Below are 21385 nucleotides of genomic sequence, written 5' to 3'. Positions count from 1 at the left end.
ACAAAATGAGAAACAGAGCATGAAGAGAAAGGCTGGAGGCCTTTGAGATTTAGAATGTCAGACAGTGGAAGCAAAATTCAAAATAGCTTCTAAAAGAGCAACTTTGACAAAAACAAAAGTGCACTCTTTTTCAGACAGCCAGTGTAGATTCAATGAGCTGAATGTTGTCCACTAAATATGAAAGAAATGAGTCTCAGCAAAATTATTTCATTGTTTGTTTCCCCAATTTAGACATTTCAATATTGATCCCAGTAATTTCCAAAAGCAATCTCTCTGTCTCTGTCAGCTCCTACAAGCTCTTAACTTCTCTTCTCCCCTGCCCCAGAATATATTCTTAAGAACATAAAGAACATAAGAAATAGGAGCAGGAGTAGGCCATCCAGCCCCTCGAGCCTGCCCCGCCATTCAATAAGATCATGGCTGATCTGTCGCTGCTCAGTTCCACTTTCCCGCCCTCTCCCCATAACCCTTAATCCCCTCTCCTATCAAAAACCCATCAACCCACGTCTTAAAAATATTTAGCGAGGCAGCCTCCACAACTTCAACGGGCAGAGAATTCCAGAGATTCACCACCCTTTGAGTGAAGAAGTTCCTCCTCAACTCCGTTCTAAACCGCCCCCCTTTTATCTTGAGGCTGTGCCCCCTAGTCCTATTGTCTTTTTTGAGCGGGAAGAGTCTTTCCACCTCTATCCTATCCATCCCATTCATCATCTTATACGTCTCAATGAGATCTCCTCTCATTCTTCTAAACTCTAACGAGTACAAGCCCAGTTTATTCAGCCTCTCCTCATAGCTCAACCCCCTCAACTCCGGTATCAGCCTAGTAAACCTCCTCTGCACTCCCTCCAAGGCCAAAATATCTTTGCGCAGGTGCGGCGCCCAAAAATGCACACAGTACTCCAGTTGCGGCCTCACCAATGCCCTATACAGCTGCAGCAAGACCTCCCTACTTTTATATTCAATCCCCTTCGCTATGAAGGCCAGCATCCCATTCGCCCTCCTGACCACCTGCTGCACCTGCAAGCTGGGTTTTTGCGACTCATGCACAAGGACCCCGAGGTCCCTCTGCACCGTTGCCTGCTGCAGTTTTTCGCCCCGTAAGTAATAGTCCTTCCTACCATTCTTCCTACCAAAGTGGACCACCTCACACTTGCCAACATTAAATTCCATTTGCCATTTCCTGGCCCATTCGCCCAGCCTATCTAGATCCTTCTGCAGACTCTCCACACCCTCCGCACAATTTGCCGTTCCCCCAATCTTGGTGTCATCAGCAAATTTCGACACTCTACACTCGGTTCCCTCCTCCAGATCATCTATATAAATGGTAAATAGCTGAGGCCCCAGCACCGACCCCTGGGGCACTCCACTAGTCACCATCCGCCAATCCGAATAGCACCCGTTGACCACCACTCTCTGCCTCCTATTTGACAACCAATCCTCTATCCACGCTAACACCCTACCCCCAACTCCATGTCCCTCGACCTTCTGCAATAACCTCTTGTGAGGCACTTTGTCAAACGCCTTCTGAAAATCTAGAAAGACCACATCCACCGGCTCTCCTCTATCCACCGCCCTGACTTGGGCCTCTTGTGGATCCTCAATCCCTTAACGCCAACATGGTGGCTGTGCTGTCAACTACCTCGGTCTTGCACTCTGAAATTTTCTTCACTAAGATCTTGCTCCTCTACACTCCACCTCCCTCTTAATGTCTTTCCATAAATCCTTCCACCACCAGCCCCCCCAAAAACCTCCTTAACCAAAAGTTGATCACCTTATTAAGCTCAACATCCATTTCTATTTGCTATTATCACTGTGAAATGCCTTTGAATTTTGTTTACGTTTAGAGGTGTTAGATGAGTTGTAAGTTCTACCCTTGTTATTATAAATCTATTCAATGATGTTTCATTTAAGTGACTCCAGTGCAAAAAGATAATTGGTGCATTTGGACATTAGCACAATATAGATGCATAGAAAAAATTGTGATGGAAGTGGCTGATATTCAGAAATTTTAAAAAGGATTTTATTGGCAATGAAGATCAAAACCTGGTGATAGTTACAGTGGAAGTAAGTTGTTTTGGTGTTTAGATATGAAGTTGGATTTGAAGTTCCATTCTTAAATTGAACATAACATAAAAACAGAAAATGCTTGAAAAACTCTGCAGGTCTGGCAGTATCTAAGGAGAGAGAAACAGCTAATGTTTCAAGTCCTTTTTTAAGTATTTGTGTAATTAAATAGTTAAATAATTTCAGGATTACATAGAAAGTATAGTTAAAGCTAAGTGAATTGTGTCAGATTTTAGCCTCACAGAAGGTTGCTACAGAAGGTTAGGGTGCACGGAGTTGGGGGGGAAGGTGTTAGTATGGATAGAGGATTGGTTGTCTAATAGGAAGCAGAGAGTTGGTATCAATCGGTGCTATTCTGGTTGGCGGATGGTGACTAGTGGAGTGCTGCAGGGATCGGTGCTGGGGCCTCAACTATTTACCATTTATATAGATGATCTGGAGGAGGCGGCTGAGTGTAGGGTGACGAAATTTGCTGATGACACGAAGATGAGTAGAAAAGCAAATTGCGTGGAGGGTGTGGGAAGTCTGCAGAGAGATCTGGATAGGCTGAGCGAGTGGGCGAGGACCTGGCAGGTGGAGTATAATGTTAGCAAGTGTGAGGTTATCCACTTTGGCAGAAATAATAGTAGGAGGGATTATTATTTAAAAGGTGAAAAGCTGCAGCATGCTACATTGCAGAAGGACCTGAGGGTCCTTGTGCTCAAGTCACAAAAATCCAGTCTGCAGGTGCAGCAGGTGATCAAGAAGGCGAATGGAATGTTGGCCTTTATAGCGAGGGGGATAGAATATAAAAGTAGGGAGGTCTTGCTGCAACTGTACAGGGTACTGTTGAGGCCGCAGCTGGAGTACTGTGTGCAGTTTTGGTTGCCGCACTTGCGAACGGATACATTGGCCTTGAAGGGAGTGCAGAGGAGGTTCACTAGGCTGATACAGGAGATGAGGGGGGTTGGACTATGAAGAGAGACTAAATAGACTGGGTCTGTACTCGTTGGAGTTTAGAAGGATGAGGGGGGATCTTATAGAGACGTATAAGATAATGAAGGGGATGGATAGGGTAGAGGTAGAGAGATTCTTCCCACTTAGAAAGGATAGCAGGACTAGAGGACACAGCCTCAAGATAAGGCGGGGGTGCAGTTTGGATCAGAGTTGAGGAGGAACTTCTTCACTCAAAGGGTGGTGAATCTCTGGCATTATCTGCCCATCGAAGTGGTGGAGGCTGCCTCGCTAAATATATTTGAGTCACGGGTAGATAGGTTTCTGATAGACAGGGGAATTAAGGGTTATGGGGAGAAAGCAGGAAAGTGGAACTGATCCACTTCAGATCAGCCATGATCTTATTGAATGGTGGGGCAGGCTCGAGGGGCTAGATGGCCTACTCCTGCTCCTATCTCTTATGTTCTTATGTTCTTATTAAAATTGTAATACGTGTAACAAATCTAAATCGCCATTATCTAAACTTTTTAAAAATGCATCCACTCTGTTTAATACTAGTTGTGTTTACTTTTCCACAGGGAAACCCAGAAGAGCATACTATTCTAGAATTTGCCAAATTAATTCGGAGCCTTGTTGGTAAGATTCTCTTCTACTTACCTTGGTAAACTGGAAAATGATGGATCTCATTTCTGGGAATTCAAATACCTTTGTAGGGACAAGAGTAGGCCATTCAGCCTATCAGACCTATGACCCCTTTTGAATTATGAAAAGACATATTTTGCCTCCCAAAAATCAAGGGGGCGATTCTCCCAACCTGCTGCACTGCTTTTGTTGTGCAGCAAGCCAGGAGACTCGAGGAGAGGCCATTTCGCAGGCTCTCTGCTGGACGCCATGGCCTTCGCGTGTTTCCGGCAGCCGGGTTTCCTACGCCATCAGGTCCACATCAGAAATCGGCGCCGAGTTGCATAACTTATTTAAATCAGCCATGTATTTCAAATATTATTACCTGTGACTCCCTTGTCAATCAAGAGTCCCATCTATCTCATCCCATGCTCCTCAGTGTCTTTCACTTGAATGAAACTGCTAATGAGAGTGTAAATGGACCAGGGAAAATAGCTATCTTAGATCTAGTATCATGTAGTGAAGCGGTGTGAATTAATAATATAGTAAAAGATCCACTGGGAAATAGTGGTCATAATATCATTCTATTCCATGTTAAGTTTCCAATTGGAAACAAAACTCTTAAACTTAAACATAGCCAATTATATAGGTATGAAACAAGAACTGGCTATGGTTAATTGGGTAAAAAGCATGGAGCTAAACGACCAGTGGAAAATATTTAAATAAACAATTCAAAATGTTCAACAAAATTACATTCCATTGAAGGATAAAAATTCAATAAGTGGCTCACTTGGAGTTAACAATAGTAGAACGTAGAACCCTACAGTACAGAAACAGGCCCTTTGGCCCATCAAGTCTGCACTGACTACAATCCCACCCAGGCCCTATCCCCATATCTCTACACATTTACCTGCTAATCCCTGTAACCTACACATCCCAGGACACTAAGGGGCAATTTTAGCATGCCCAATCAACCTAACCCGCACATCTTTGGACTGAGAGAGGAAACCCACGCAGACACAAGAAGAATGTGCAAACTCCACACAGACAGTGACCTGAGCCGGGAATCGAACCCAGATCCCTGGAGCTGTGAAGCAGCAATGCTAACCACTGTGTTACTGTGCCACCCTCAATGAGATTAAAAGAACAGACTTACAAAGTTGCAAACAATAGTAGCAAGTCAGAGGATTTGGAGTGTTTTAGAAACCAGCAAAGGGCCATCAAAATGTTGATTTAAAATGGAAAAAATAGAATGAGAGTAAAACAGCCAGAAATGTAAAACTGATTAAGAGTTTTTATAAATGTATGAAAAGAAGAGAAAAGCTAAAGTAAATGTTGTCCCATTAGAATCAGAGATGGTGGAAATTGTCATGGGGAAAGTTGAAATGGGAGAGGCATTGAACAACTATTTTATGTCTGTCTTCGTAGTCAAATGTGCATGTTACGTACCAAAAATAGATGATAATCTAGATGCTAAAAAGAATGAGGAAATCAGGGAAATTAATATCAGTGGAGATCAAGTTTGAAGAAAATTACAGGCCCAAGAGTCACATGCAGCCCATCTGGGTTCTCAGTGCGGCCCCTGAGACATTTAATCGACTGTTCCCATTCACAGAGTTGCCACGTTTTGCTGATTTCCATCTGCATATTTTTTCCTACCAGTATGACTGAAGTGATATACACGTAAAAGAAGAGCATGTGAAATGAGGTGTATGCTGATTGCACACAACACTGACTAAGAGCCATGCACTCCCTCTATCCAAAGTGTAAAAGCTTCTTTTGTTTTTAACCATTGAAGTTGATAGTTCTATTAATAAATGATTAATCATTTTCTATAACTTATGAAATATTCAACATGTATTAAATGTATTTAATTTTATTCATAGAGTCATAGCGTGCAGGCCTAATTTCAATCTTGCAGCCCACTGAGATGAAGTAGAGCCACTCATATGGCCTACTCACCAGCTAGGTTGCCCATCACTGGCCTACATCCTAGGGTTCTAAAAAATGATAGCTGCAGAGATGGATGTGCTGGCTATGATTTTTAAAAATTTCTTCGATTCAGGAATAGTCGCACTAGCTTGGAAGTTGAGAAAATGCTACACCTTTTCATTTTAACTCAGCATCTTGCTCTCATGCCCACATATCCTTACTAGGCCTGCTGCAAGTAAGTTGGAAGAGTAGCAGGTCATCTTGTGGTTGGGTACGTTGCAGCCCTTGGGACTCACTTGAGTTTGGCAGCTTTAGCTTGTGACATTTCTCCTCCATCTTAAACCTACTTTTAAAAATACCTCATATATATGCTGCCTCAATACACCCCCCCTCCCCTCAACACTAGACCATCTGTCCTTTGTTCTTAAAGTTGTTACTTTTTGTTGCAATCTCTCACAGCTATGCTTAATATCTAACACATTCTCCCTTCGGTTCTGCCAAAAGCACCTGAAACATTGACTCTGCTTTCTCTCCTTACAGACGCTGATGGATCTGCTGAGGTTTTCCAGCATTCTCTTCTTGTAAGGGTTATGTCAGGTGGTGTTGCCTTGTATCTGTTTTGATTTTGCTGTAAGTAATATTTTCTTCTTTCAACAGGGAGCAAAAGTGACATCCTGTCTCTTCCAGAAGCACAAGACGATCCACAACGAAGAAATCCAGATATCAGGAAAGCCAAGCTATTGTTGGGCTGGGAACCTGTGGTAAGTACACATCGAATTTTCAGTATCTATTGGGATGGAATGCCAAATTGCATAGCATGAAGCCACTATCGAGATAATGTTTTCTTTATGGAATGTTTTGATTCCATTGACCGGGTAAATACTTGGTCATATTTTACGAGGTCAGACTGAATTAGTCGCAGCACCTCCAGCCTTCTCCCAGATATTTATTACCTAATGTAGTGTAGGACAGAGTATAAATCAGGATATTTGAGGCGTATGTAGTGAGGATAATACAGTAATCGTGGGGAATTTTGACCTTCATACAGACTGGATAAACCAAATTTGCACTAGTAGTATAGAGAATGAGTTCATGGAATGTATGCATGGTACTTTTCCAGAGTGGCATGTCAAGGACCCAACTAGGAAACGGGTTACTTTGAACCTGTATTATGCAATGGGTAAAGATTATTTAATCTTGTAGGAAAGGGGCCTTTAGGGAAAAATGACCATTTTAGTTAAAACTGAATCCAGGATCTTGGCCGGAATTCTCTGGCCGTTCACGATGGCGGGTTCCTTGAGACCAGCCGGCAGCACGTCCCTGCCCGCGGGTTTCCCACCGTCATGGGGTGATGTCAGTGGGAATTCCCATTGATAGCAGCGGGACCAGAGAATCCTGCCACAAGCAAACAACACACCACCTCTCGCCAGCAGAAAACACGCAGCTGGAAGGCCAGAGAATCTCACTCCTTGAGTCTAAACAAAGCAAACTACGTAGGTTTGAGGGATGAGTTTTTTTTTTGTAGTACAACAGTTTTATTTTACACTTGTATTGAAATATCTTCAGTTGGAATCCATTCCAGAACCTACTTAAGCATCATCTGCAGCGGCAGTGCATCCCCTCCCTTGGTATTTTGTGTGTAGATAACCTGTGCTGTGTTTGCACACCAGCTTGATCATACCTTTGCAAGCAGCTCCTGCAGAGCAGCCCTAGCCAGAGAACCTCTGATCTTTAGTCTTTCAAAGATGACTGCAGGCGTGATGAGTTTGTAGTGTAGGACCTCTTTCAACAGATTAATGTATGTGGCTTTGTCAAACAGAATCAAGTTGTTCAGCTTGTCTCTCACTTTTCATTTTGACCACTTCTTGGCGTTGCCTCCAGTTTTGTTCACTGGGTCTTTGGAAAGGTAAAGTGGGAAAGTACATTAAAAAGTATGATCGTAGACAAGCAATGGCTGGCCTTGAAAGAATTACACAATTTGCAACAAACATACATTTCTTTAAGGCACAAAAACTCACAGGAAATATCGTCCAATGTGACTAACAAGAGGAGTTAAAAATAGTTTTAGAACAAGGGAAGAGGCTTGTATTGTCAGAAATAATAGTAAGCCTCTGGATTGGAAGGATTTTAGAATTCAGCAAAGGAGAACCTAAAAATATATCAGGAAAGAGAAAAGCGAATGAGACTAGATTAGCAAGAAACATTTAAAAACAGCTTGTAAACATTTCTGTAGGTAAGTAAATAGCAAGAGATTAGTGAAGTAAATGTAGGCTCAGCCAAGGCAGAGACGAGTAAAATTATATTGGGAATTAAGGAAAATGCAGGTACAGTGAATGTTTTGTGTTAATCTGTCTTTATGGTAGAAGACACAACAACATTCTGGAAATAAGAAATAAGGGATTTAGCAAGAATGGGAAATTCAAAGAAATTGGGATAACAAGTGATACTAGAGCAATTAATTGGTCCTGACAGGATTTTAAGAAGCTATTGATGAGAAAGTGCCCATGTTGCTTTTGATTTTTCTGAATTCCTTAGATCCTAGAACAGTTCCAAAGGATTGAAAAGTTGCTAACATAATCCTGCCATTTGAGAAAAGATGTAATCTGTGTCTTAGGAAGCAAGGACGGAGTTGTGTAACTATCAAAAAATGGACCAACAGGCAGTGTATTGGGGAGGGGTGGGGGTGGGGGGGAATGCATCATACCTCAGATGTTGGAAATTTGAAATAAAAACAGGGTAAAAGACTCAGTGGGTCTGAGGTGTTTCAGAACCAGAAAGAGATGTTTTAGGCAGAAAACAGAGCTGAGGAAAGGGCAGGGGAAAGAAGAAGGAAGGTATATGATAGGGTGGAAGGTAGGAGAGATTAAATAGCAAAGGGGCAAATGGTGCAAGGCAAAAAGAGATACTAATGAGACCCAAAAAAAAGTGTCTAGAAGAGGTGTAAATTGCAAAAGCAGAATCATCACCAACATCAGTTGCCCAAGAAATTGAGCAGCGGTTTTATGATCTGAAATTGTTGAACTCAATGTTGAATCCAGAATGCTGTGAAGTGTCTAATGTAGCTGTTAGGTGTGGTTATTTGAGCTTCATTGGAACAGTGTCAGAGGCTGGTATGGAATTGGGGCAGAGAATTAATATGACAGGTGACTAAGCTCAGGTGCATGCTTGTGGACAGAACAGAGAAGTTCCTCAACTGGTCACCCAATCTGCCTTTGTACTCCCCAATATGGAGTAGACCGTATCATGAACAACAGCAAAATGCAATATACTAAAGTGAAAGAAGAAGAATAGATAGTTAACTGGCTAAAAAAAATTCCTAAAGGTATTTGCTCACATTGGCAATGGGAAGTGGTGTTCCATGCAGATTTGTGCTGAGGTTACCATTCACATAAACAATTTGAACTCCAGAATGAGAAGTACAATTCCAAACTTTGCAGCTGACGGGGTTATAGTCACTACAGAGGAGGACTGTGACAGAACCTGCTGCTTGGGCATGTAACTCAAATAAACCTTATAAATATAGGTGTAATATAATGCATTTTGATAGGAAGAATAAGAAGCACATGCACTCCCTGGAAAATGAGGGATAAAGAGCATTGATACACAAATCAATACAAGCAGACCAGTTTAAAAGGCCAAAAAGAGGCAAACAAAGCACTGGGGTTATTTCTGGAGGAATAGAACTGAATTCAGAGAAGTTATGTTAAATTTGCAAAGAACCTAAGTCAAGCCATAGTTTGAGTACTGTACACAATTCTAGTCTCTCATTATTAAAAAAATGGATATAAGAGGACTGGAGAAGATGAAAAAATATTTGCTAGAATGATCCCAAAATTGAAAGATTATACCTATCAGTAAAGATGGAACAGGCTTTGACTCATCTTTCAATAAAATGAGCAGACTGAGTGGCCTGATAGAAGTCCTTAAGATAATGAAATGGTTTGCAAAGGATGGGTGAGCCCAGACTCAAAGCCCTGAAAAATGACGAAGTCCAACAGGAAATACAGGAAAACAGTTTATTTTTCCGCGAGTGGCATGCATTATCACAGAGTTGTTGAGGTGAATAGCATAGGTACGTTTATGGGAAGGCTAGATAAACATAAGAGAAAGCAATAGAAGCATATGTTAAACTGATAGAGGAAGAAGGTTGGGAAGAGATTTATGTGAAGTTAAACACTAGCCCATTCAATTCAATGATCAGTTTTTGTGCTGTTAGTCAATGAAACACTTTTGGCATTGGAATTGTATCACACTGCTTCTACAGATGTTACTGGTTTATATAAGCTGATAAAAGGTTTATGAATTAATTATAGTACTGAGCTGGAGAATGTATTGTAGGTAGAAACAAGGAGGTGTTAAGTTCTGACTTAGCTGCCATTCATTTATAGTAGATTATAAGTAGACCATCCTTTAAGGCTAAAACCTAACTTGACTAGATAACCAAACGTAGTATCTAGCACTGGGACTTACAACCTAGCGATCTTGCTTCAAAGTAGTGTCAAGCAATTTTGAGGCAAGAAATCCACTGCGTACACATCACCACGCTGAATTATTTTTATATAGTCGGAATTTATTAAGAGGGAAAATAAAGTCCAATTTTATAGTTGAAATTTGAGGAAAAACTTGTGCTACTGAGTAGACTTATCCTAAACTAATTTCAAACAGCAATAAAGACGGCGATAAGGTTTGATTTGATTTATTATTATCACATGTATTAGTATACAGTGAAAGTATTGTTTCTTACGCTATAGAGAAACAGAAGGGGCTGTTCATTGTTAACTGCTCATCTTAATCATGCTCTCAAATCCACCCCATTCCCAACAGTGCACTTTTAGAAGATCCTCCAGCCATCCTACTCCCAGAAAACATGCTGTACTACTGTCTTTAAATTTCAGTAATGGAAGTGCCATTCCGATCAATAAAATTTTCCTCAATGGCATAACATACAATAACTATATGGCTTTAATGATGTACTCTTAAAACATATTTCTGTGGCTTCATCATGAAGCATGAACATGGAAGAAATATTTATTGACTTTTTAACTGATCCCCCATTTTCTTTTTCTAAATAGGTTCCCCTGGAAGAAGGCCTAAACAAGACGATTGACTACTTCCGTAAAGAACTGGAATATCAGGCAAATAATCAATACATTCCCAAACCAAAACCTGCCAAAACAAAAAGGGGCAGACTCAGACATACCTAATGCCCTAGGGCAAAGCAAGCCTTTGATGTCACAGGGAATAGAATGAAAACGTGGCTTTTGAAGAAGCTCCAAAAAAATATTAAAATTGAACTGGAATTTGTTCTTTGAGCTTGCTTCTACAGGTGGATGTGCCTAAAAAAAAGTTCAGATATTTCCTTGCACTTTTTAATCTGTTTTATTTAAAATAGCATAGCATTGTTGAGTGGCTGTTTTGTACTTTTGCTTTGGTTTACTACATTTGTCATGATACTGTTATCCATTGCTGTGAAGTATCTCCATGAACCATTTTACATCAACAGAAGTGTTGAAAATGGGATTATTTATAACAAAAATGGTACTACTTAATTTTGTCATTGCTGTCTGCAATAACCTTCAGCCAGACTAACTGTTTTGTCAGGTAAGTAACAGTGACATCTAGTGATTGATCTGTCATGTAAATTGTTCCTCCGTTACAACATTTTGCTCATTCATTTTTAAGAGAGTTGTAAAATTGTTGTTTTAAAATTAGGGAATATATTTCTTTTTGTAAGAATCTATTTGTTATATAAGAGGTTTTTTTTTTAAAAAAAGATAATAATTGCTTGAATTACTGCTACATTGTATGTGCTTCGAGGGGGAAGTGTATAACCAGGTATGCATTTTAATTATGCTGATTTAATAAAGTTTTGGTGGGGATATCATAAAAACTATTTTTACATCATTGAGGAATACGTGGAAGATTTGTCTTTGAGGCACTCAATTATTCAAATGTCTTAAAAGGTTGTATAGATATATATATATATAACTCCCTAAAGCAACTATTCAAATTAGATATTTGTCCTTTTACTTTGTTAAATTAAATAGCTTCCGAGTTTAAACAAAAAATAAAAACCCAATGATGATTGCTGTCATTGTTCTCATTCCTTCAACTAGTAAGTAAGGGTAGAAACTGTTTTAATCCCACGGAGAAAAAATATCACGGCTAAGAATTTTACAGCCATCCCATAGTGGTTCGAAGGATAACTGTAATCTTGTCATATGCTGCTGAGTTGCACAAACTAGAGGGATTCCAGTTTTGTTTTTGATTATGCTGCGTTAGATTACCTCACCAACTGGGCAGGGGCAATCTGAGGACTGGGGAAGAAAATGAATTGGCCAAGCTTCCCACTCCTGATCACTACCTAGCAGCCCCAGTGCAAATGAAGCTGGGTGGGGCGTTGGATGGTGGGTGTTGAGAACAAGATCTAGCTCTGCTGTTAAGCCCTCAAAGTTAAAATCCTGCTGACGTTCACATTTCATGCTCAAAAACAGATTACACTTGCCACTTGGGAAAACTACTAACTGGGTACAGATGTTACTTGAGCACGAGTCGTTCGTTGGCCTTCAGCACACAGAATTCTGAGAAGGCGTCATACTGAGCTACCCACTTGGAACATTTTTCTTGTCTATAAACTGACCTGTCATCTAGTCGGTAACTTTGGTTATGAGAAAATTTTTGAAGTTACTGTCCTTGATTAGTTATGTTCTTTTTCTTAGCCAGTGCATTTCAACATCTGCCTATTTGACCTTTTGTGCTCAGTTGTACTTCTTAGCTACTTCCAATTAATATCATTCATGGTTTTAAATGTTTCATTAAATGCATGACCATTTCCAGTGATAGTGTTAACAAGTGTTATGGTTATCAGTCTTCAGAACAGGCTGTGTCACCTACTCCTTCCTCTCTCTCTTTGTTCTGACGTTAATTCACAAAAATGAGCAACCTACTGCAGACTTAGCAGATATAAGCTCATAAGACGTAGGAGCAGAATTAGGCCACTTGGCCTTTCACGTCTAGTCCGCCATTCAATCATGCTGATATTTTCCTCATCCCCATTCTCCTGCCTTTTCCTCATAACCCCTGATCCCCTTATTAATCAACAACCTATCTCTCTCTGTCTTAAAGACACTGTGACGAGGCCTCCACAGCCTTCTGCAGCAGAGTTCCACAGATTCACCACTCTCTTGGCTGAAGAAATTCCTCTTTATCGCTGTTTTAAAGGATCGTCCCTTTAGCCTGAGGTTGTGCCCTCTGGTTCTAGTTTTTCCTACTAATGGAAACGTTCTCTCCAGGCCTTGCAGTATCTGTAAGTTTCAATAAGATTCTCCCTCATCCTTCTAAACTCCAATGAGTACAGACCTAGAGTCCACAATTGTTCTTCACATGACAATCTCTTCATTCCAGGGATCATTCTTGGGAACCTCCTCTGGACCCTTTCCAAGGCCAGCGCATCCTTCCTTAGATATGGGTCCCAAAACTGCTCACAACACTCCAAATGAGATCTGACCAGAGCCTTATACAGCCTCAGTAGTACATCCCTGCTCTTGTATTCTAGCCCTCTCGACATGAATGCTAACATAACGCTTGCCTTCCTAACTGTGGACTGACCCTGCACTTTAACCTTAAGAAAATCTTGAACAATGACATCCAAGTCCCTTTGTATTTTGGATTTCCTAAACATTTTCCCATTTAGAAAATAGTCTATGCCGCCTTTCCTCCTTCCAAAGTGCATAACCTCACACTTTTACACATTGTATTCCATCTGTGACTTTTTGCCCACTGTCCTAACCTGTCCAAGTCCTCCTGCAGCTCCCCTGTCCACTTGTCCCTCTACATATCTTTGTATCATCTGCAAACTTAGCAACAGTGCCTACAGTTCCTTCTTCCAAATAGTTAATGTATATTGTGAAAAGTTGTGGTCACAGCACGGATCCCTGAGGATGGCACTAGTCACCAGCTGCCATCCTGAAAAAGCTCTTTATCTGCCAGGATCTTACCCTTAACCCCATGGGCTCTTAACTTATTTAACAGTCCCCTATGCATCATTTTGTCAAAGGCCTTCTGGAAATTTAAATAAATCACATCCAATGGTTCTCTTTATCTAACTTCTTTGTTACCTCCTCAAAGAACCTTTTACGGATTTGTCAGACATGGCTGCCCCTTGACAAAGCTGTACTGACTCAGTCCTACTTTATCATGCACTTCCAAGTACTCTGCGATCTCATCTTTATAAGGGACTCTAAATTCAATGTTCAACAACATTGCCTTGCTTACTGTTAGGCTATTTTTGGTGAATTCCTACAGGTCTGGTGTTAACCCTGCCACAAAGATTATCAGGTCATTATTGTCTTAAAGGGTGAGAACTTTCAAGAGGGCTGCAAAAAGTATATATTGAGCAAAGTGTTCAGAACTGATGCAACCTTCTCTTCTGTGCCACACTCGTTTATCATCAGTATTATCAAATGCAGATGCTTCATGCTCCCTTTTGGGAAACTGATTTTTGCCCTCCCACCAAATTAAATTTACCCCATCCATCAAGCCTCCTGCTGCTGCTGGAACTGGAAGATTTACCCCAAGGTTAATGGTTGAGGCTTAAAGCAATATTTTACATTCAAAGTTTGATTGGGTGATTGAAGGGATAGGGTGGCTAAAGAATTAGTTTCTCATGTGGAAGGCAGAGGATTCAAAAAGGAATAAAAATTATGAGCCTAATATTACAGGAAAGCTATTGACACTTAATCCATAACTTGTATTCATAAAAAAATGCAACAAATAACACTTTTGAAAAGTTTGAACTGAAGATGCAGGATGAGATTTTCCCCAGAATCAAAGGCCAATGTTGAGCATAAGTAGTGCTGAGGCTACTGACAACAATGGTGACTTCCTCTGCAGTATTATCTGGGACTTAAATTTTTTAAAAAAATCAATGTTTGGGACCCACAAAGTATTACTAACAGGGTGCCCTCTGCCTGCCCTACCAGCAACTCAGTGAGAACAGGGCCTCATTTTAAGGCTGTCCCAGCACACAGTGAGCAAACCAATTAACACAAGCAACCCCCATTCCCCCAGCACTGCATGGTCAGTACATGGGCACTCCTGGGGCAATGCCCAAACATAACCCTCTCCCCCCTGATCTGCACCCACCTGAACTTCCCTGAGAGGTCTGCTCACCAGGTACACACCTTTTGGAGACCATTTGGACTTCACACTGTTCTGCAATCACATCAGTGAGTGGATGTTTTGATGGAGGGCTGATTCTGTTGTGGGGGCCTGAAAATTATATATTAATGTATTCAAAGGAGGTTCACAATGCTAAATATTGGGAAATGTGCTTGGTCACTGACAGGGTGGGGGAAATTGTCATGCATTTATACCACTGTAACATGTAACTTTGCTGCAATATTTTCTGTTCTCATCATTGAAACAGTCCAATGCAAATGGTGTGGTAAATCCCAGCTACAGAATACCATTTTAGAAAGAGCAGATAATTTCAAAAACTTTATTTCCATAATTTGATACATTCTAAACAAAAAGTTGTTTATTATAAGCATCAATATTCAATTTATGATACATAGGAAATTTCTTAAAGAAAAGGATGTATAGCATGCCACCAGGTGAGGTAAAACCATGCACTAAAATTTATTGATTGCATTTGCTGGTTTAATAGTCATCATAGTTAACATTAGCACTGATGCGCATAGAACGGAAATAGTAAGGACCGGTTGGAGAATTCTCATCGTAATGGTGTTGATTGTAATACAGGGATTGGTCATCATGAACAGTGCCTTGATGCACGCTTATCCAGTATGCAACAGCTTCTTCAAATTTCTGCAGGAGAATTTTTTAAAAATGCATTAACACCTGGCAACAAATTTAAAATGATCATATTTTGAAAATTAATCAAAAATGGAGAACGCACTGCATCCAGCTATAAATTAAAAAGTTGAACATTGTAGCTCAGTTCAATATCATTGACGAGTGTGCAAAGTAACATGCATTCTTTACTGATTTGCTAAAACAACCCAGCTTGCAGGTGCAGCAGGTGGTCAGGAAGGCTAATGGAATGCTGGCCTTCATAGCGAGGGAGATTGAATATAAAAGTAGGGAGGTCTTGCTGCGGCTGTATAGGGCATTGGTGAGGCCGCAGCTGGAGTACTGTGTGCAGTTTTGGGTGCCATACTTACGCAAGGATATTTTGGCCTTGGAGGGAGTGCAGAGGAGGTTTACTAGGCTGATACCGGAGTTGAGGGGGTTGACCTATGAGGAGAGGCTGAATAAACTAGGCTTGTACTCGTTAGAGTTTAGAAGAATGAGGGGAGATCTCATTGAGACGTATAAGATGATGAATGGGATGGATAGGATAGAGGTGGAGAGACTCTTCCCGCTCAGAAAGGATAGTAGGACTAGGGGGCACAGCCTGAAGAATGGGGGGGGGGGGGGGCGGCTTAGAACGGAGTTGAGGAGGAACTTCTTCACTCAAAGGGTGGTGAATCTCTGGAATTCTCTGCCCGTTGAAGGGGTGGAGGCTGCCTCGCTAAATATTTTTAAGACGCGGGTTGATGGGTTTTTGATAAGAGAGGGGATTAAGGTTTATGGGGAGAGGGCGGGAATGTGGAACTGAGCCACTTCAGATCAGCCATGATCTTATTGAATGGCGGGGCAGGCTCGAAGGGCTAGATGGCCTACTCCTGCTCCTATTTCTTATGTTCTTACGTTCTCCATGACTTCTTGAATTGCACTCCCCTCTCTGCTGCTCAACTACTTGGCTCATTGCATGTCCAAAGCTGACTAGACCCTGTCTATAAGTCAATTATTTTCCCACTGTAGTATTGCTGAGCTTAACTTTGGATTCTCATAGTCTTCTTTCCATACTGTAATTACAACCAAGTGATAAGACCCAGGTCAGGAACTCCAAGGTGTTTTTCATGATGTTAACCAGGAGCCTAAGTTTTACATCTGAATTTGGCACAGGTGCATATAAGAGTTTTCACTCCAGGTGTGATTTAAATGACCCACTAGAAAGCTTTTATCAAACAAAGTTTGTTATATTTTGTGTTCATAAATAAAGAATTAGCATAATTTTTACCAATTACAAGAATTAAACACAACGCTATACAACCAATAATTAACTAGCTTTGCTGTTCCAAGTTAAACACCATCCCATAGACATATAGCCTTCTTCAGCCTCGGCACATAAACAACTATGCTCGCATGATGCCATATTCTCAGCTTTCAACTTCTGCTGTGAGTTAGTCCTCTGAACGTTGGATCAATTGAGACTTCCCAGTTCTGGAACTTTACAATAAACCTCCAGGGAGAGAGAGAGACACTGCCTTCTTCCACCAGCTTCTGGCAGCAATTGAGAAACTAAAACTGGGTTTTTCTGAAGCATAGCTGTTCTTAGCCACACGTGCCATAAACTATCAAGCGCCACTAAGCAATTCCCAAAGCACCATTAAAACTCCAGAACACTGCGTTAGGCCAGAGGAAAGTCAGCATGATATCAATTATACTGCCTCAGTGACAATACAGGACACCAGCTACAGACAGTGTCCAACAACTTGCCCAGGGCTACAGAAACATCCTGCTGAGAAACATTAAGTACATTTCTTAAAAGAATAGTAGCATCGCACAAGACATACATATCACAGTTTTATGTAACTGTTATTTGTTTTTCCTGATTTTACAATTATAGTTTTGTCCTGATAGTTAATGACTTCCACTTTTTCCTTCTGTTTGTTTCATCCCCTTTCTCTCATTCAGTCACACCATCCTTCATTCCTTCTGACATGGATACTTTTCCTTCTCTCTTTGTCTGCTTCCCTTCGAATTTCTACCTCAATCCTTCACTTTCATCTCTCTATTCTCCTGTTCTAAGCTTGAATTTCCTTTGGGTATCTTAATGAAAGCAAAACTTTGCTGGAAATCTGAAATAAAAACGAAGTATTATAAAAGCTCAGCAGGTCTGGCAGCCTCAGTGGAAAGAGAGTGTGTGTTAATGTTTTGAGTCCAATATGACTCATTGAGAAATAAAGTAAAAATATGATGGATTTTATAGTTCTGAAAAATGTGGGAAGAGGGAGGGGTGGAGGGAGAGTCAGGGATGGGTTAGAGGGCAGGAATGATTAAAAATAAAAATGAGAGCAGCATAGTGGCACAATGGTTAGCTCTGCTGCCTCACAGCACCAGGGACCTGGGTTCAATTATTGCCTTGGGTGACTGTGGAGTTTATATGTTCTCCCTATGTGTGCGTGGTTTTCTTCCAGGTGCACCATTTCTTCTGCAGTCCACAGATATGCAGCTTAGGTGAATTGCCCATACTAAATTGCCCCTTCGTGTCCAAAGATATGTAGGTTAGGTGAATTAGCCACAGTAATTGCATAGGTTACAGGGATAAGAAGTGGGGTTGTCCTGGGTGTACGGAGAGTCAGTACAGATGCAATGGGCCAAATTGCCTCTTCCTGTTCTATAGGGATTCTATGGTTCTATGCCATAGAACAAAAGGTATAGGGAGTGGTAATGGTTGTAGCAAATAAGCAAAGCTACGCATGTTCATAGAATCCCTATAGTGCAGAAAGAGGCCATTCTGCCCATCAAGTCTGCATTGACTACAATCTCACTGAGGCCCTATTCCAGTAACCCCACATATTTACCCAGATAGTCCCCCTGACACTAGGATCAATTTATCATGACCAATCAACCTAACCCACAAATCTTTGAACTGAGAGGGGAAACCGGATTACCCGGAGGAAACCCATGCAAACACAGGGAGAATGTGCAGGCTCCATACAAACAGTGACCCAAGACCAGAATTGAACCTGGGTCTCTGGCACTGTGAGGTAGCAATGCTAACCAGCCTGTCACCGTGCCATCCCCTGGTTCCAGAGTGAGTGCTGATGAGAGAATAAAGAACAGCTCTTGTCTGAAAACATAGAAACAAGATAGACGCTGGCAAACAAGAGACTAAAATGTGGGACAGTATTCCTAGTTTGAAGTTTGTGAACTCAATATTGCATCTAGAAGGTGATGAAGTGCCTAAACAAAAGATGAGGTGCTGTTTCTCAAGCTTGCATTGGTTTTCCCTGGAATATTGTGCATGATAAGAAGTCTCTCAACACCAGGTTAAAGTCCAACAGATTTATTTAAGGTTTATTTAAAGTCCTGTTGGACTTTAACCTTGTGTTGTGAGACTGCTTACTGTGTTCACCCCAGTCCAACACTGGCATCTCACATTGTGCATGAGCCAGGACAGAAATGAGAATGAGGCATCTCAGCAGCTCAGATGAGTCATTGAGGCATCTGTTGCTGCCTAACCAGCCCAGGACCATACTTGCCTGTCACTGACCTAGAACTCTCGGCTTCTCAGCCTTTTGTTCAACTCCCTTCATGGCCTTGCCCTTGACATTGTTTCCCTTCTCCAGATATAAAAGATGTCTGCATTCCTCTAACGCTGCCACTTTGCTCTTTCCTCACTGTCTTTTCCCCTTGCCTTAGCTATTTACATGCTAAACTCTGTGATACTCTCAACCTATCTGCCTCTCCACCTCTCTTAAGATTCTCTTTAATCAGCTCTTTCTCTGGTTTGCTGTCACTTTTGTCTGGACATGTTGTGTGAAGCACGGTGGGATGTTTTCCCAAGTTAAAAATGTTATATAAATAGTTTTATTTCCCCATGTTGCAGGTTATTTATATCCTACTTATAATAGGACATTAATTCAAAAGTAGCTTGCTGGATGCCCAGCAGCCATTAACCTACATTTGGGCAGAACATTATATGCAGCTCAAGTCGACTTTAAAAATAGATGTTCCCATTGTCTCCTGACAATAAAAGGACACTCAAGCATTTGTAGACAGACTGCAAGCAACCATGCCTTATGGATAAATTCTAATTAGTGGGAGAAAAGAATATTCAAGGACTTTAAAAACAGCAGGAGATGTTCTTACTGTGATGATGTCCTTTCCTAGAAAATTTCATGTGACAGAGACTCAATTAAGTTGTCAGGAGAAAAATGTTTTATTAGGTTCATATAATAATGAATCAGCTCTTTGGTTGAGTAGTGAAATTTAAATTGGTACAAGTCAATAAATCTTGGCAGGTCTATTTAATGGCCATCTACCAAAAGCCTGATTTGGCATCCTCCCCTAGCTGTTAACTCTGCTGGATGTCCAAGATTTAGAACTGCCTTTGATTCCATTTTAGCTCCATATTTTATAAGGCTGTGACTCGAATTTTGACCTAGAGCTGGTAAATGACTTTTATGTAAGCTAGTTATTATCTATTGCTATACACCCTCTAACACACAGACACATACAGACACTGACATACACACACAGGCACAGACAGACACATAGACAAACAAACACGCACAAAGGCACAGACACACAGGCATTGACATACACACAGATAGATACAGGCACTCACAGGAAGCAGCCAAAATACAGATCCTGAGATTTTCTATTTGTCTCCTTAGTTGAGCTGATGGTAAAGTTTCAAGATTTAACTTTTTGAAGGGCATCTTAGTTATGCATTGTACCCATGTTGAATGACGTGCTTTTCTCTTTAGCAGTGATAATACTGAGGAGCAAACACTGTGATATCACATAAACTAAACATAATCATAAGGAGTAGCGTATTTAGTTTTTAAAAAAACCTAGAATTCTGGCACTAACAACTACTCTCACTGAATGTCTTTGAATGAGGCACAACACTCAGAACCTACTGTGTTTGCTTGTCTTGCTCTTTGCAGCCCCACACCTTTTTGCTTGCTCTTTGGGGCTTGCTCTTTGCAGCCCCCTGCAGCATTCAGTTAATAGCAGCAAGATGAGGCCCTAAAGAAAGCATTAATTACCCACTTAGAAATCTCAATCGGGGCAGTGGGGGGGGGGGGGGGGTGGTTTGGTGGGGGTCAGTAGACACAAAGGCCTCCCCATCCCCCCCCACCGGTTTACAAATTTCCATAAACAAATTGTCAATTAATATGTTCTTGAATTGTTGTCTCTAAAAGTTTCCCACCACCAATATTAGATTGTTCAACTTGGAATTGTCAGTTCATCCCTCTGGCCTTGTCTGAGTGGAAGCATAACGTTTGCTATCTTCCTCCAGGATTGCTCATATCTCTAAAGAACTTTGGAAGAAAGTAGCCAGAGCCTCTGCAATTTTCATTCTTTTCCCTCAGGATGGATCCAATCTGGACCTGGTGACTTTTCAACTTTGAGGATTGCCATCTTCTTGAGTATCTTGACATTCAATGGCGTAACCATCATTGAATCCCCCACTGTCAACAATCTGGGACTTACCATTGACCAGAAACTCAGCTGGACTCACCACATACACACAGTGGCTACAAGAGCAGGTCAGAGGCGAGGAATACTGTGGTGAGTAACTCACCTCCTGATTCCCCAAAGCCTATCCATCATCTACAAGGCACAGGAGAATGATGGAATACTCCCCACTTGGCTGGTTGGGTGCAGCTCCAACAATACTCAAAGCTTGACAACATCCAGGACAAAGCAGCCCACTTGATTGGCATCACATCTACAAACATCCATTCCCTCTGCCACCGACAGTCAGTAGCAGCAATATGTATTATTTACAAGATGCACTGCAGCAATTCACCAAAGATCCTTCTAAACCCACGACCACTTTCATCTAGAAGGACAAAGATAGCAGATACATGGAAATATCACCATCTGCGAGTTCCCCTCCCAGCTATTCAGCAACCTGACTTGGAAATATATCACCGTTCCTTCACAATCGCTGGTTCAAAATCCTGGAATTCTCTCCCTAATGGCATTGTGGGTCAACCCACAGCACATGGTCTGCAGTGATTCAAGA

General features: G+C 41.2%; 2 protein-coding genes across 3 annotated transcripts in view; one reads left to right on the top strand and one right to left on the bottom strand.

The window, feature by feature from the left end:
• The window catches only part of uxs1 (UDP-glucuronate decarboxylase 1), a 74646-nt gene extending 63009 nt beyond the window's left edge, over nt 1–11637 (top strand). Inside the window, exons 13-15 of the mRNA XM_080197179.1 lie at nt 3576–3633; nt 6208–6311; nt 10623–11637. Of these exons, the coding sequence (XP_080053305.1) occupies nt 3576–3633; nt 6208–6311; nt 10623–10754 (294 nt within the window). The 3' untranslated portion in view covers nt 10755–11637. The remainder of the gene's footprint in view (nt 1–3575; nt 3634–6207; nt 6312–10622) is intronic.
• Nucleotides 11638–15035: 3398 nt separating this feature from the next.
• Nucleotides 15036–21385, bottom strand: part of LOC145349384 (augurin-like) — a 32850-nt gene continuing 26500 nt past the window's right edge. For both annotated transcript variants that reach the window (XM_080197902.1, XM_080197903.1), the window contains one exon: nt 15036–15378. In XM_080197902.1, coding sequence (XP_080054028.1) covers nt 15211–15378 — 168 coding nt within the window. In that variant the 3' untranslated portion in view covers nt 15036–15210. The remainder of the gene's footprint in view (nt 15379–21385) is intronic.

The sequence above is a fragment of the Carcharhinus amblyrhynchos genome, chromosome 10 (assembly GCF_965287045.1).
Source record: "Carcharhinus amblyrhynchos chromosome 10, sCarAmb.v2.hapA, whole genome shotgun sequence".
Classification (NCBI taxonomy): Eukaryota; Metazoa; Chordata; class Chondrichthyes; order Carcharhiniformes; family Carcharhinidae; genus Carcharhinus; species Carcharhinus amblyrhynchos.
Note: the sequence above shows the minus strand (reverse complement) of the source record. Positions and strands in the feature narration are given on the sequence as shown.